Source organism: Lithobates pipiens, unplaced genomic scaffold (assembly GCF_037356315.1).
Source record: "Lithobates pipiens isolate NorthernLeopardFrog02 unplaced genomic scaffold, aLitPip1_a1.2 Scaffold_28, whole genome shotgun sequence".
Lineage (NCBI taxonomy): Eukaryota > Metazoa > Chordata > Amphibia > Anura > Ranidae > Lithobates > Lithobates pipiens.
Window position 1 is genome coordinate 31,459,470 of NW_027507789.1, and position 13,953 is coordinate 31,473,422.

General features: G+C 41.6%; 1 protein-coding gene across 2 annotated transcripts in view; it reads right to left on the reverse strand.

Moving 5' to 3' along the window:
* Positions 1-13,275, reverse strand: part of LOC143935278 (protein-glutamine gamma-glutamyltransferase E-like) — a 71,066-nt gene extending 57,791 nt beyond the window's left edge. For both annotated transcript variants that reach the window (XM_077459025.1, XM_077459026.1), the window contains exon 1: positions 13,161-13,275. In XM_077459025.1, coding sequence (XP_077315151.1) covers positions 13,161-13,188 — 28 coding nt within the window. In that variant the 5' untranslated portion in view covers positions 13,189-13,275. The remainder of the gene's footprint in view (positions 1-13,160) is intronic.
* Between the last annotated feature and the right edge of the window lie 678 nt (positions 13,276-13,953).

Here is a 13,953-nt window from a genome sequence, read left to right on the forward strand (position 1 = left end):
CTAGCAGTGATCTTTAAAGGTCACCTGGATCTCACTAAACCATCATCTCAGAACCCAGTGTCTTTTATGGAAACCCTGATGCTACATTTTCAACCAACACCCCATGACACCACTCATATACTACTGTGCTACAGACCACCGGGACCAAAGTCCAATCTTCTTTCACCCCTCACGGAATCCTTTGCAATGCACACCCTAAAATTCAAAAATTTCCTGGCACTCGGAGATTTCAACCTTTGGGCAAACGAGCCTAAAGACCCCATCGCGACTGCCTGCATCAATCAACTAGAAGAACTGGGTCTACAGCAACTGATAAAGACTCCCACGCATGGGTCAGGACACACCCTGGACCTCATTTTCAAACAGAACATCGACGTCAACATACTCGACAACATAACTCTGCCATGGACGGATCACCACGCCATCAAATTCAAAATCACTACCAACATCACCAACGCAAAACGGAAACCTGTAACAACGCACTGGACCAGATCGCATAAAAAACTGTACTCCGAAGCCTTCAAAACCACTTTGTCCAAAAAAATATCTACAATAACCTTAAACCACTCTACGGAGGAAACACTCAACTCCCTGAACAAGGCATTACTGCAATCAGCAGACTCGGTAGCACCAAAACACAGGGCTCTCATCAGGAAGAAAAATGCTGGATGGTTTAATAGCTCCCTCTCCGTACTAAAGCAAGAACGCAGAAGAGCGGAAAGAACATGGAGAAGAAATCCCACCGAGGAAAACCTATTTAACTACAAAGGTCTGACAGAGAATTATCGGAAAGCAATCTTCAAAGCCAAAAAGGATCACTTCTCATATACAATCTCAACGGCCGCAAACCAACCACGGGAACTGTTTAAACTGGTTAATCAATCAATGAATCCGGTGTGCCTAGAACCCCCAGAAAGCGAATCCCAGGATTACTGTGACAAACTGTCGGATTTTTTCATCGATAAAGTCAAAACCATCAGGGAAACAATTTGTCAGAAGAAAACATCCAACCTCAGCCAGCAAATACATAAAGAGGATGTCCGCACCAACATACCGCAACCGCCAAAATTTTCACTATCCCCAATTACCGTAGACACCGCAAAAAACATCATTAATAAACTGCGTGACAGTACCTCACCTATTGACATCATCCCCACAAAACTACTGAAAGAATGCTCCGACATCGTGGCTCCAACCATAACCCACCTCATAAACCGATCATTCCACGAAGGGATTGTTCCCAGCATCCTCAAACAAGGCATCGTCAAACCTCTACTCAAGAAACCAAACCTGGACCCTCAAGATCCAAACAACCGTAGGCCGATTACAAGCCTCAACACCATTTCTAAGATCATGGAGAAAGCTGTAGTACATCAGCTACAACTTCACCTGGATACTCACAAACTCCTGGACCCGCTGCAATCAGGCTTCCGCCCGGGTCATGGAACAGAAACAGCTCTCCTCAAGATTTGGGATGACGCCCTTGAAGCGGCAGATGACGGAGAGCCGTGTCTCCTCGTACTGCTAGACCTAAGTGCAGCGTTTGATACAGTAGATCACAATACTCTACTCGTCCGCCTCACAGAAGTAGCCGGAGTCCAAGACATAGATCTCCATTGGTTCGCATCCTTCCTAGGAAATCGGTCACAGACAGTGAAACTAGGAAAATTCCTCCCCGAAACTCGGGCAGTCACCTGCGGAGTCCCTCAAGGCTCTCCGTTGTCACCTGTTCTCTTCAACATTTACATTCGCCCACTCCTTCAAATCATCAGATGCTCAGATCTCTGCTTCCACTCTTACGCTGACGACACGCAACTTTATTTCCGGATCAATGGAAAAAAAGATCACCAACAACAACTTGAAAACTGCCTCAAATCAATAGAGGACTGGATGACCACCAACTCCCTCCAGCTGAACCAATCAAAGACAGAGCTTCTTATCTTACACCAAAATCATAAGCCCGCAACCAAAACCTCCTGGTCTCCACCAACCGTCTTTGGGCAGACTATCTCCCCAAAGACCAAAGCGAAGAGTCTCGGGGTTATTTTAGACGCACAAATGTCAATGGATGCGCAAATAGGATCTGTAGTCAGTCGATCTCACCATCTGCTGCGCATGCTTCGCAGACTCATCCCTTTTATCCCAAAGAATGACAAAGCAGTGGTAGTTGGAACAATCATTAATTCACGACTGGACTACGCAAACTCGCTTTACATAGGATTACCACAATATCAACTTGCGCGATTACAACTGATCCAAAACACGGCGGCAAGGCTGATAACAGGAAAAAAACCCTGGGAATCCATTTCTCCTTCACTGAGGAGCTTACATTGGCTAACCGTAAAAAATCGGATCACGTTCAAGACCCTTTGCCTCACCCACAAATGCGTGCATAGAGAAGCTCCGCAATACCTAATGGAGAAAATAAATCATTACACACCAAACCGCAGTCTTTGATCAGCCAACAAAAACCTCCTCCTCGTGCCCAAAGCCCGGTATAAATCCAAGGGGGATCGGAGATTCGCTGTCCAAGGGCCTCGGCTATGGAATGCTCTACCAATCAACATCCGCCTGGAAGAAAATCACCTGGCTTTTAGGAAAAAACTCAAGACCTTCCTCTTTTAGCAGATGATCAAAGCTCGCCACAGCGCCTAGAGGCGATTCAGTTCGCATTGTGCGCTATATAAGTATTTCATTCATTCATTCATTCAATAGGAAGCATTGTTCACATCCATGGTCATGACTGTATTGTATGCATTACTTTTAGTAATGATGTTGTTCATTTACAAAAATTTGTATATATTTTATTGTCTCTAATGATTCGCACCCTTAAATTCCCATATCTCCCATATGTTTTGTTCTTATCTAATGGGATGTTGGTGCCATATCTTATGTAAAACTTGACACTGATCTGTGACCACTAGACACGTGCGGTTAGTTTCGTACAAATCGAAAATTCGTACGAATTTCCGTAAATTTGTACATTCGGGAGGATCCGAAATATGAATTGCTATGCTTCCGAATTCTGTACGAAATACGAAATTTCAAATTCAAATTCCTAACGAACATTCGTAATTGTTTTACGAAAAGTTAACGGACCTAAAAGTTAAAAACCCAGGAATTCAGCACAACCCAGGGATAGTGGGAGCCCCTCATAATGATAAATTCATCATAACGAACATTCGGAATTGTTACGAAAAGGAACCTAACTAAAATTCGTATTTCCTACACAATTTCGGACACAAATTACGAAGTACGAATTCATTCTAATAGGAAACAGAACAGAATGAAACAAAAGAATTTATTGACGGCTCACATGTCTAGTGACCACATAACTTACCTTATGAATACCGTATTTATCGGCGTATAACATGTGCCAGCGTATAACACGCACCCCAAGTTTAGGAGGGAATTTTAAGGAAAAAAACTTTTAGGAGGGAAATTTAAGGAAAAAAAACTTACATTTAAATGCCCATCAATGCAGCCTTATCAGTGTCCATCTAAAGCCTTGTCAGTGTCATTTGCAGCCTTGTCCTGCAGCCTGTCCATCATTGCATCCTGTCTATCATTGCAGCCTTGTGCATCGTTGTCCCCTTGTGCTAATTGCAGATTTTATTTTTAAAAATGGCGCCGCCGAGATGTCCTGTGTATCTCGGCGCAGCCGGTAGTTCTTCGGCTCTTCTCGCGGCTTGTGGCCGCCTTCGGTTCTGCTCGCGGCTTTCTGCCACGTTAGGCCGTTCTCGGCGGCTTTCGGACACTCTCGGCCATTCTTGGCGGTTTTCCGAGAATGGCCGAAAGCCGCCGAAAATGGCCGAACGCGGCAGAAAGCCACGAGAAGAGCCGAAGACGGCTGAAAGCCGCCCAGACGCTCAAAATCGCTCAGAAATTGTGGAGGATCCGTGTATAACATGCAGCCGCAATTTTCCCCTGATTTTAAGGGGAGAAAAGTGCGTGTTATACGCCGATAAATAGGGTAAATAAAAGACAATCATGCAAGCACCCTTCTAACCGCTGCATGTGCAGGGCAGCTTGTTCTGTTGAAAAATAACAGATTTACTGGCCAGATCACCAGGTGAAAATAAAGGGGAAAGAAACCTAAAAAAAAAGAAAACGAATGCAGCCATTTTTTTTTTAAACGGTACACCACTTTAAAGTCAAACTAAACGTAAAACTTTAATTTTTTTTATAGAGTAAGGGAAGGTTAAAACTCCTTGTCAAGTTTTATTTTTTATTTGCCGTCTGTGTCCCAGTTTCCCTTTACTTCATGTCCCATAGCCACAACAGGAAGTGAGGGTACATCACTTCAAAGTGAGGAAATCCCTGGTTGTCACCAGAACTAGTGTCCCCATTGGAGGATTTCCGGGCTATTATTGTTCTTTTACTTTTGATGATAATGGTAAACAGGACACATTGAGGTGATGAACCTCCATAATAGGGATACAGACAGCAATAAAATGACAGGTGTTCTAATCCCTCTCCACTCTATCCAAAACTAAAAACAATGAATTGGCCTTTGGGTATACTTTAACTATTTGTCAACAATAGCCAAAGAGTTGACTATTTCCCAAGAGCTGACAATTGCATAGGTATATAAAAAGCTTCATTCAATTGTCCACCTGATAATTGATAACACCAATATTCAACCGAGGGAGAAAGACTTGGCTTGTTGCTATATGCTTATAGTTTATAGGCCTTTAGTCAGTCAACATGGTGTAGGTTTATTGCTGGAAAAGCATTCTGTTGTTGGCGTACTGGTGTGCCTAGCAGATTAAAATGGCAGCAGGCAGATCTCCAACCTGTTCATGAAACCTGCTGGAAGTATCAGGGATGTACCTTTAGTATAGACTCAAAACTCTGACAGATTGATACTTCCACTTTATAAATGAGTAATAGAATAAATTACATTTACTGAGTATTTGTTTGGGATGTTCTAAAGTTAGTCACAGTATGCAGATTAGATGATATGTGCTTTATGACGTAAAATAGGGTTTAATGGTGTTTACTTCATGTGAGTAATATGTAATAGTTAGTGAAAAAGACTACTACAATTCCAAACTTTAAAGGTTTCTTAAAGGATAGTGTTTTCTTAAAGGATATGACCACTCAAATAATTGATGTGGAGATGGGAAAAGTAACTGTTAATACTTTTAAACATGGTACCATTAATGCTGTGATCCTTTATTGTACTAACTGAGCTGTGAACATGTTTGTCTCCATTCTTACTGCAGATTGTCTAAAATATTTCATAGACTTGAAGGGATAAATTGTTTGTGTAATACATTGCAGATGCTGAATGGGCTGAAGAAGGCCTGAGTGCAGTAGTGACAACACTACAGTAGTTACAACACTCACAGCATACTAGAAGAGGTCTACTTAGTCAATAGCCAGTCTTGGCTTAAAGGTACCACAACTACCCTGTGAGAGAGGCTGAAGATACTGAAGCCCAGGTTCTCACTGCCGTGGGTTAGAATTTGTGCGAGTTTCAAACCGGCAATGCAGTTCAACTTGGGGGGGGGGGGGGGGGGCAATTTAACAGACATCTGCGCGAGTTCATTCGCCCCCGAATTGGCCAAAAATAGTCAAATTGCATACCAAATGTGAATGCGGGCTAAAGGTACATGTCCTTTGGATCTACCTATCCTGCCATTGGCCTGTAACAGAGGTCAGTGATACTACAAGAAACTACTGAATGGATGGAATTTTGTTGATGTTTTGGGGTAGCCCCTTGACCTAATCCTCTATCCCTTGGACCAAGCTTTCTCAACCAAGTTTCCTCCAGAGGTTTTTAGGGGTTTCTTGGGTAGTTGCAGTTTCATCTCCTTTCTACACTGACCATCAATGTATTGGGGGATATTTTTACTGGCATCAAATGTAAGGTAATGCCTCTACACTGTAAGGGATTTTCACCTCCAACGTAAAGGGTACTTTTCCACAAACCACTAGTATAAGAGGACACTGCACTTCTCACAGTCTACATTTTATATTTGGCCATTAATATTATTTGTTTTATATTAAGGCGGATATTATGGTATAGAGCAGGGAGTTTTGTAGCAATACCTTCTCTGGGTGTCAAATACTCTAGCTATGCCACATTTCTTATTGTTTTATTTAAAACTTTACACAACTTGATCATTCTAATGTGTCATGACTTATAGATAAAATATTATAGCAGGGGCTCCCTGAAAACCAAACCCAAAAATTATTTCAATGGTTCCTCCATGGTAAAGATGTTAAATTAACATTAAAACTTTGTTTTTTTTTCCCTTTAAAATAACAAACATGTTATACTTACGTGCTCTGTGCAATGGATTTGCACAGAGCAGCCCATCTCCTCTTCTGGTGTCCTTCCACCAGTGCTCCTGGCTCCTCCTCTTTGGCGAGTAACCCCATAGGAAGCTGCCTCCTATGGGGGCACATGTGTGGGCTCCCTCCTGACCCGTCTTGTCTGTGACCATTGACAAAGACAGTGTGCCTCGGCCCCGCTCCCTCATTACAGAGTTTGATTGACCACTGGCACCCACTGCTATCTATCTGTCCAATGAGGAGGGACAGAACCAGGACAGATGCTGCTCTCGTGCACATCACTGGATCCAAATTAAGCTTAGGCAAATATAAGTGGTGGCTGGGGGGACAATTGCAGCACAGAAGGTTTTTTACCTTAATGCAGAGAATGCATTAAGATTAAAAAACCTAAGGCTGGGTTCACACCATAGCGAACTGGATGTGCGGGTTCCCCGCAACCAATTCGCAATAGCAGGAGATTTTGCCTCTCTCTATGGAAGCACTTCACATATCTCTGCAGCGGGTCCGGTGCGTTTTGCACAAAAATGCTGTGTGTCTTTTGGTCTGTTTCAGGTTCAAATTCAGCCTAAAATTTCGGCTGAAATCGGACCTGAAATCGTGAACCAGCACGCACCAGACCCCATGCCGTGAGCCGAATGTAGCCCATATGTGATCCGAGCCTAAAGCTTTAGAGCAACTTTAAAAAAGGTTGCCTTAGACATTTGTGGCAATAAAATCTGCAAAAAACAATGATGTGCTAAATATCTGTATTACAGTTGCCACTAATGGGCCAGCAAGTGTTTGGGGCAGCTGTAGTACAAAATATCTAGGCCTGAAAAAATCCAACAGATCCTTCAGGAGTCTTTGCTGGCAGTCTAATGCTGGGTATACAAATGCTGAAAGTCAGCTGGTTCAGCAGGAATGGGATGAATTTCGATACATGGGTACCACTGTCTATTCAACAGAAGCCGGTCTAACAACTGTCTTCTGTCGAACAGTTCTGCTGGGAAAACTAGCATTCGATCAGTGCTTACAGCCAACGGCTGCAGAGCTAATCTGTGTATTCTGCAAGAGAGGGGAGTCCCCCCTGTCAGAATGCAATAGAACAGAGGGGGAGATTGCTTGTGTTGTGCACAGGAATCTGTGTTTTGTATTTGTTTTTTAAGTTCATCCTGCTGCTCATTGTTGATTCCCAAGTCTCTAACTTATCAGTCAGAGGATGGCCTTGTCCAAATCCACCTACTGGGCTACTGTAATGTCTGCAACAGTTTGCCTATCATAGAAAAAATAGATCCAATAGCTACTCAATCCTTCCCACACCACCTGGTAGTATCTGCCAACATGCAAGCAGGAAAATAACACATGGGTCATTTTAAAGGAAAAAAATGGAGCCTTCAGATGTACTTTAATTAGCATGGAAAAAAAGCTGAATATTAATTTGAATTGCTGTGAGAGTTCTTATTTTAGTAAAACCTTATGTAATAGATGCCAAACAACTCACAGAAGCTCTCATTAGCTATATAGATCAAAGACACACCAGACCTTCTAGCTGGCAGATTATACCTGCCCAAGCATGTGAGTGCTGTACAGTACACAAGGCCTACAAACAAGGAAATGTTTAATATAGCAATGGTCTGAATTGTAGATTTCATTCGAACGAAAGAATGAAACAAATATATGATTATTCATTTTTCTTATTTTCATCAGTTTTGCTATAGAATAATGGTATTAGTGCTTCCACCTGGCCAGGATTTTACGAGCCTGGTCAGTGAAACGAGAGCCATATTATTAATAGGAAAAGGATTATAAAGCCTGTCATTGAAGAAATTCCTACAAAGAAAGAGCTAGTCTCTCATCATTTCTCAAACCTTCATCCATTCTACCAATTCAGCCTCTGTCAGTCTTTTCAGCATTTGACATTTGTGTTTTTGACATTTGTCTTAAAAGCCAGCTTTCCCCACTGCATTCCTGCAGACCCAACCTTACTACAATACTCGGTAGTGCAATAGGAGTCAGAGGAAAGTGGGGGGGGGGGGGGGGGCACAGGAAGGCATCCAACACTCCTGGTGTTCAATGCTGAAGACTTGTAAAAATACAATAGGGTTTCTTTTAATAGCATTTTCTGTACATTATGGAATACCAGGTGTACCACCAATGGAGCAATTTCATTTAAATTAATTTAAATTGCAAAAATAAGTCATAAGTATGTATAATAGAAAGATTCTCAAGAAAGACAGCATTATTTCAATTGCAGGCTACAGTCCGCCATAAAATACCACTTAGCATAACCATAGCAGAGCAATGCTCCATTGTATTCCTAGAAGCCATATAATACATAGGTCTCCAATGTTTTCAGTTTATAAGGTACAATCAAATATAAACAGTAGCAGTGACGTATACAGAGGATAAACTACTCAAAAGAACTCTATGGGAAAATTGTGCCTGCTGACCTCACTTCTGACCTTGCAGTCATGCTGATCCAGTGGCTTCAATACTTTCTGCATCACTGACTAGGAATAAGTAGGAAGACTGGATATTATGACTTTACCCTTACTAAACTGGCTGCATGCTTGTTCTGGAGACTGTGGCTCAATACATTCAAGATAGAGTCAGGCAGACATTAGTTATAGAATCCAGTATAAACGTCACCATACCATTGGTTGAAATTATATAAATTGGATTGTTTTTGAATTTAAATTAATTATTATTGCAATTATATAATGTAGCAGAGGTTTGATAAAGAAAGGCATTCAAAGCTTAGTGCTTGCTAAGAGGCTGAAGTGAGAAGTACCTCAGGGAGCTGCATACTATACCCATCACTGATTCCGATAGTGAGCTCATTACCCTTTTTGACTTGCTGCACCCATTTTCTGTGCTATCCCACAAGGAATGGATATAACAAGACAGAAAATCACCCAATTGGAAAGAATAAGAATAAGACCCTTCCTCATGTCCTCCTATTAATTATTCAGTAAGACGGCTAATTGGAAACCTCAATAAATGTACATTGCCACTTAGATTACATTAGACAACAAAAATATCACCTTATGTAGGCCTTTCTCTTCAAGGAAGAGCGCTCTAGCTAACAAAACAATGAAAAACTATTCATATATTATTGTGCCGAATATGGAAAATGACCCAGACCTTGTATTTTGTATGTAAATTGAATGGGTAGCTGAATAAATTATAAAAACATAGGGTTATGATAGGATCCCAGGAGGTATCTGCTGACCTTTGAAATCAAGACAACTTGCAGGCAATCAGTCAACAGTTATGGACAATTGATAGCAGTGTCACTTGCATTTTCTACATTTCCTTATCTCTTTTCAGTTAGAAGAGGGAAGGGTCAATCTGGTTTCACCGAAATCTTCCAATTTGCTGCAAAATCTATGTGAATGAGAACAAGCTATTCCAGTGTTGGAAGCTTTTCTGGCCTACTCCTATCTCATCCCCAGTCCATATGTGGCATCATGTGGCACATTTACCCTGAACTTGCCCATTTATGACCAGTCTTACACTCTAACGTTGCTGAACTCAGTGAAAAGTTGTCGTGGACTTGTCACTCAAACTTCTCTTATTCTATAACACCAAATTACAGAGCAAAATATAGCTGTAAAAATGGTCAGTGGCATAGACAACAGTTGCCTAATGGGCCTATGTTGGCCTTGTAGAATTTTGTATGAAAAGGGTTGTTTTCAGAATGTTTGTTTGCTTGCCTAAGAGTTAAAGGAATGATTCAACAAGAATAAAAATAATCTACATGTAGGGCACCAGATGCATGGGTTTTTTTTTTTTTTAGAAGCACATATTTAGAGCCAGAGGCTTCAAAAAAGGGTGGGCTCGGGGTGCAGAGCACTGTGCCCAAGCCCACCCAGTTGTGTGACAATAGCGGCCAATCCCGGCTCAGGAAGCGGGTCCTGAGACCCGATTGGCCGAGAGGAGAAGCAATCCATCTAATAGGAAGGAATGAATTTTGAATTATTGAATTAACTCCCAGCTAAGAAAATCATAACTTAAGTTACAGTATCTCACAAAAGTGAGTACACCCCTCACATTTTTGTAAATATTTTATTATCTTTTCATGTGACAACAATGAAGAAATTACACTTTGCTACCATGGAAAGTAGTGAGTGTACAGCTTGTATAATAGTGCACATTTTCTGTCCCCTCAAAATAACTCAACACACATCCATTAATGTCTAACCCGCTGGCAACAAAAGTGAGTACACCCCTAAATGAAAATTTCCAAATTGGGCCCAATTAGCCATTTTCCCTCCCCGATGTCATGTGACTCGTTAGTGTTACAAGATATCAGGTGTGAATGGGGAGCAGGTGTTTTAAATTTGGTTTTATCTCTCTCACTCTCTCATACTGGTCACTGCCTCATGGCAAAGAAATCTCTGAGGAGCTGAAAAAAAGAATTGTTGCTCTACATAAAGATGGCCTAGGCTATAAGAAGATTGCCAAGACCCTGAAACTGAGCTGCAGCATGGTGGCCAAACCATACAGTGGTTTAACAGGACAGGTTCCACTCAGAACAGGCCCAGCCATTGTTGAGTTTACGTGCTTAGAAGTTGAGTTTATGTGCTCAGCATCATATCCAGAGGTTGTCTTTGGGAAATAAACGTATGAGTGCTGCCAGCATTGCTGCAGACGTTGAAGGGGTGGGATATCAGCCTGTCAGTGCTCAGACCATACACCGCACACTGCATCAAACTGGTCTGCATGGCTGTCACCCCAGAAGGAACTCTCTTCTAAAGAAAGCTTTCAAATAGTTTGCTGAAGACCAGCAGACTAAGAGCATGGATTTCTTTAACCATTTCCTGTGGTCTGATGAGACCAAGATAAACGTATTTGGTTCAGATGGTGTCGAGCGTGTGTGGCAGCAACCAGGTGGGGAGTACAAAGACAAGTGTCTTACCTACAGTCAAGCATGGTGGTGGGAGTGTCATGGTCTGGGGCTGCATAAGTGCTACCGCCACTGGGGGGCTACAGTTTATTGAGGAAACCATGAATGCCAACATGTACTGTGACATACTGAAGCAAAGCTTGATCCCCTTCCTTCGGAGACTGGGTCAAAAGGCAGTATTCCAACATGATAATGACCTCAAACACACCTCCAAGATAATCACTACCTTGCTAAAAAAGCTGAGGGTAAAGGTGATGGACTGGTCAAGTAAGTCTCCAGACCTAAACCCTATTGGAGCATCTGTGGGGCATCCTCAAATGGAAGGTGGAGGAGCGCAAGGTCTCTAACATCCACCAGCTCCGTGATGCTGTCATGGAGGAGTGGAAAAGGAATCCAATGGCAACCTGTGAAGCTCTGGTGAACTCCATGCCCAAGAGGATTAAAGCAGTGTGGGAAAATAATGGTGGCCACACAAAATATTAACACTTTGGGCCCAATTTGGACATTTTTCACTTAGGGGTGTACTCAATTTTGTTGCCAGTGGTTTAGACAATAATGGCTGTGTGTTGAGTTATTTTGAGGGGACAGCAAATTTACACAAGCTGTACACTCACTACTTTACATTGTAGCAAAGTGTCATTTCTTCAGTGTTGTCACATGAAAAGATATAATAAAATATTTACAAAAATGTGAGGGGTGTACTGACTTCTGTGAGATACTGTATGTGCATGCACAAATACAATGATCATTTTATGAAATTTGAGACACTGACATGGTATGACAAAAAGTCACTTGAATTTAGTCTGGTCCATGAATACACCATCAAACGGTTGAACAAGCGATTTTTATACTTTCCCCCTAAAATGAAAATCTATAGGTGTAAAGCTAGCTTTAGACAACACTCAACATATTTATGAGGTATCTACAACTACAAAACAATTCCTCAGGAGCACTAGGTTTTACCAAACTTTAAGACCAAGTCTAAGCCATCACTTCTCTGCTTGCAGTGCAGACATAAACTGGCTTTATGGTTCACGTTACTTACAGCATATTCATATAACATAATAGGCAAATAAAGGTCTATTTGAGGTTAATTCTCTCCTTGGGCTACATTCACAATTCTACTTTTTTATGAAGTGAATTTGCAGTATAGTACATTACAAATGCTTTTTACATGCATTATTTTCATACCTATGAACATCAAATTTTGTTGAAAACCGAACCTGAGATGCAGCAAGCAAAATTTTTGAATCTACTCCAGGACAAAAGCAGAGGTGTGAATGTAAACTCAATGCATTGCCAACCACCAATGCTCCACAAAAGACTAAATCATTACCAATTTAACCCGAAGGCATGCACATCTATTGGAACACTAATTAAATACTGCCTAGAAAGCATACATGATTACTTTGAAGTGTATAATTTAAAATGAAATCCTGTCAAAGGTGATATATTAATTTTGATTTGAATTAGCGTTGATCTGAATTGGATATTAGTAATACATTTATACCCAAGTTCCCAACACTGATTATGAGCAGTTTTCCTTTTTGATAGTTAAATGTATAGTTAACAAATGTTTTTTGGAGAATGTCGCAGGAGGCATCTCTCTGACAATCCGTGATATAAGAAGCCAACCGATGGGTTCAGCCTACTGGGGTATCTAAAATGTAGGCTTTTGGTGGATTTAGTGTTTCAAATGTAACTAATCATGCTGTTTCTTCAATAAGAATTGCAGTAAGTAACTGTAAATTGGATTCTTCAATGCCAATGAATATCACATCGTTAAACAAACTCTAGCAGGTACTGATGTTCAATAATTCAGTTTTTTGTTCAATAAGAGCTCCAGTGAGTGATGGTGAAATGGATTCTGTCTTAATTGAAAATTAATATTACATAAAATACTGCTTCCCCTTTGTTAACTAAAGTTAGTTGTTTGTCCCATGTTAAAATATTTTGCGCTTGTACATACCTGATGAGACGCTTCCAGCTCCTGCCATGATGTCTGTGTTGATACTTCGGTGTCTATGTCTATTGTGTGATTTGAGTAATCACAGCTAGCCTATATAGTGACACATACTTGCTTGGATTTTAATTACTCTTATTTATAATTAGCTGGGTGGATCACAATGTTATATTGACTTGCTCCTGCAATTATTCCTAGTGTATAAGTATACAAAGTAAGTGACAAAAGCAATTGTAGCACACTACATTTCAGCTTGTCCTATTAGCCACCTAAATAGTTATGTAGCGATGACAAAGTGTCTGTCATGTACAAATTTAGTTTTTCCCTCAGAACAGTAAAGGGGTTCTGAGGGTTAATTGTGTAGGTTTAACTTTGACATCAGTGTGGCCGGGCTGTGTTAGAGTTCTGCCTGGTCATGTGTACAGTGAGGTGCACATGACAGACTCAGAACCAGGCCTGGATGCCCAGGCCTGGACGTTTTGGGTATCAGCTTCCCCGGAGCCAATCAGTGGGTGCGCCAGGCCCCTCTGAGGAGTCTGGGGAAGGGTACTTAAGGTGTTGAAGTCACGTGTTTTCCGGGTTCATTCGTGAAAACCTTAGCGGTCTGTTCCTGATTCTGGACCGGGGTAGCCCCGTGAGGGGTCCCGGTCCGGGGAGCGTTCTTTGCTCCTCAACATGCTTCGGTTGGTTAACCCCAATAGACCCGCCCGGTCTGGGGTAGGGATCCGTCTGTTCCACGAGTCTCGGAACCGGCTGGTCCAAAGAAGTGCCTGGTTGCTGAGTTGTGAAGGACACTGAT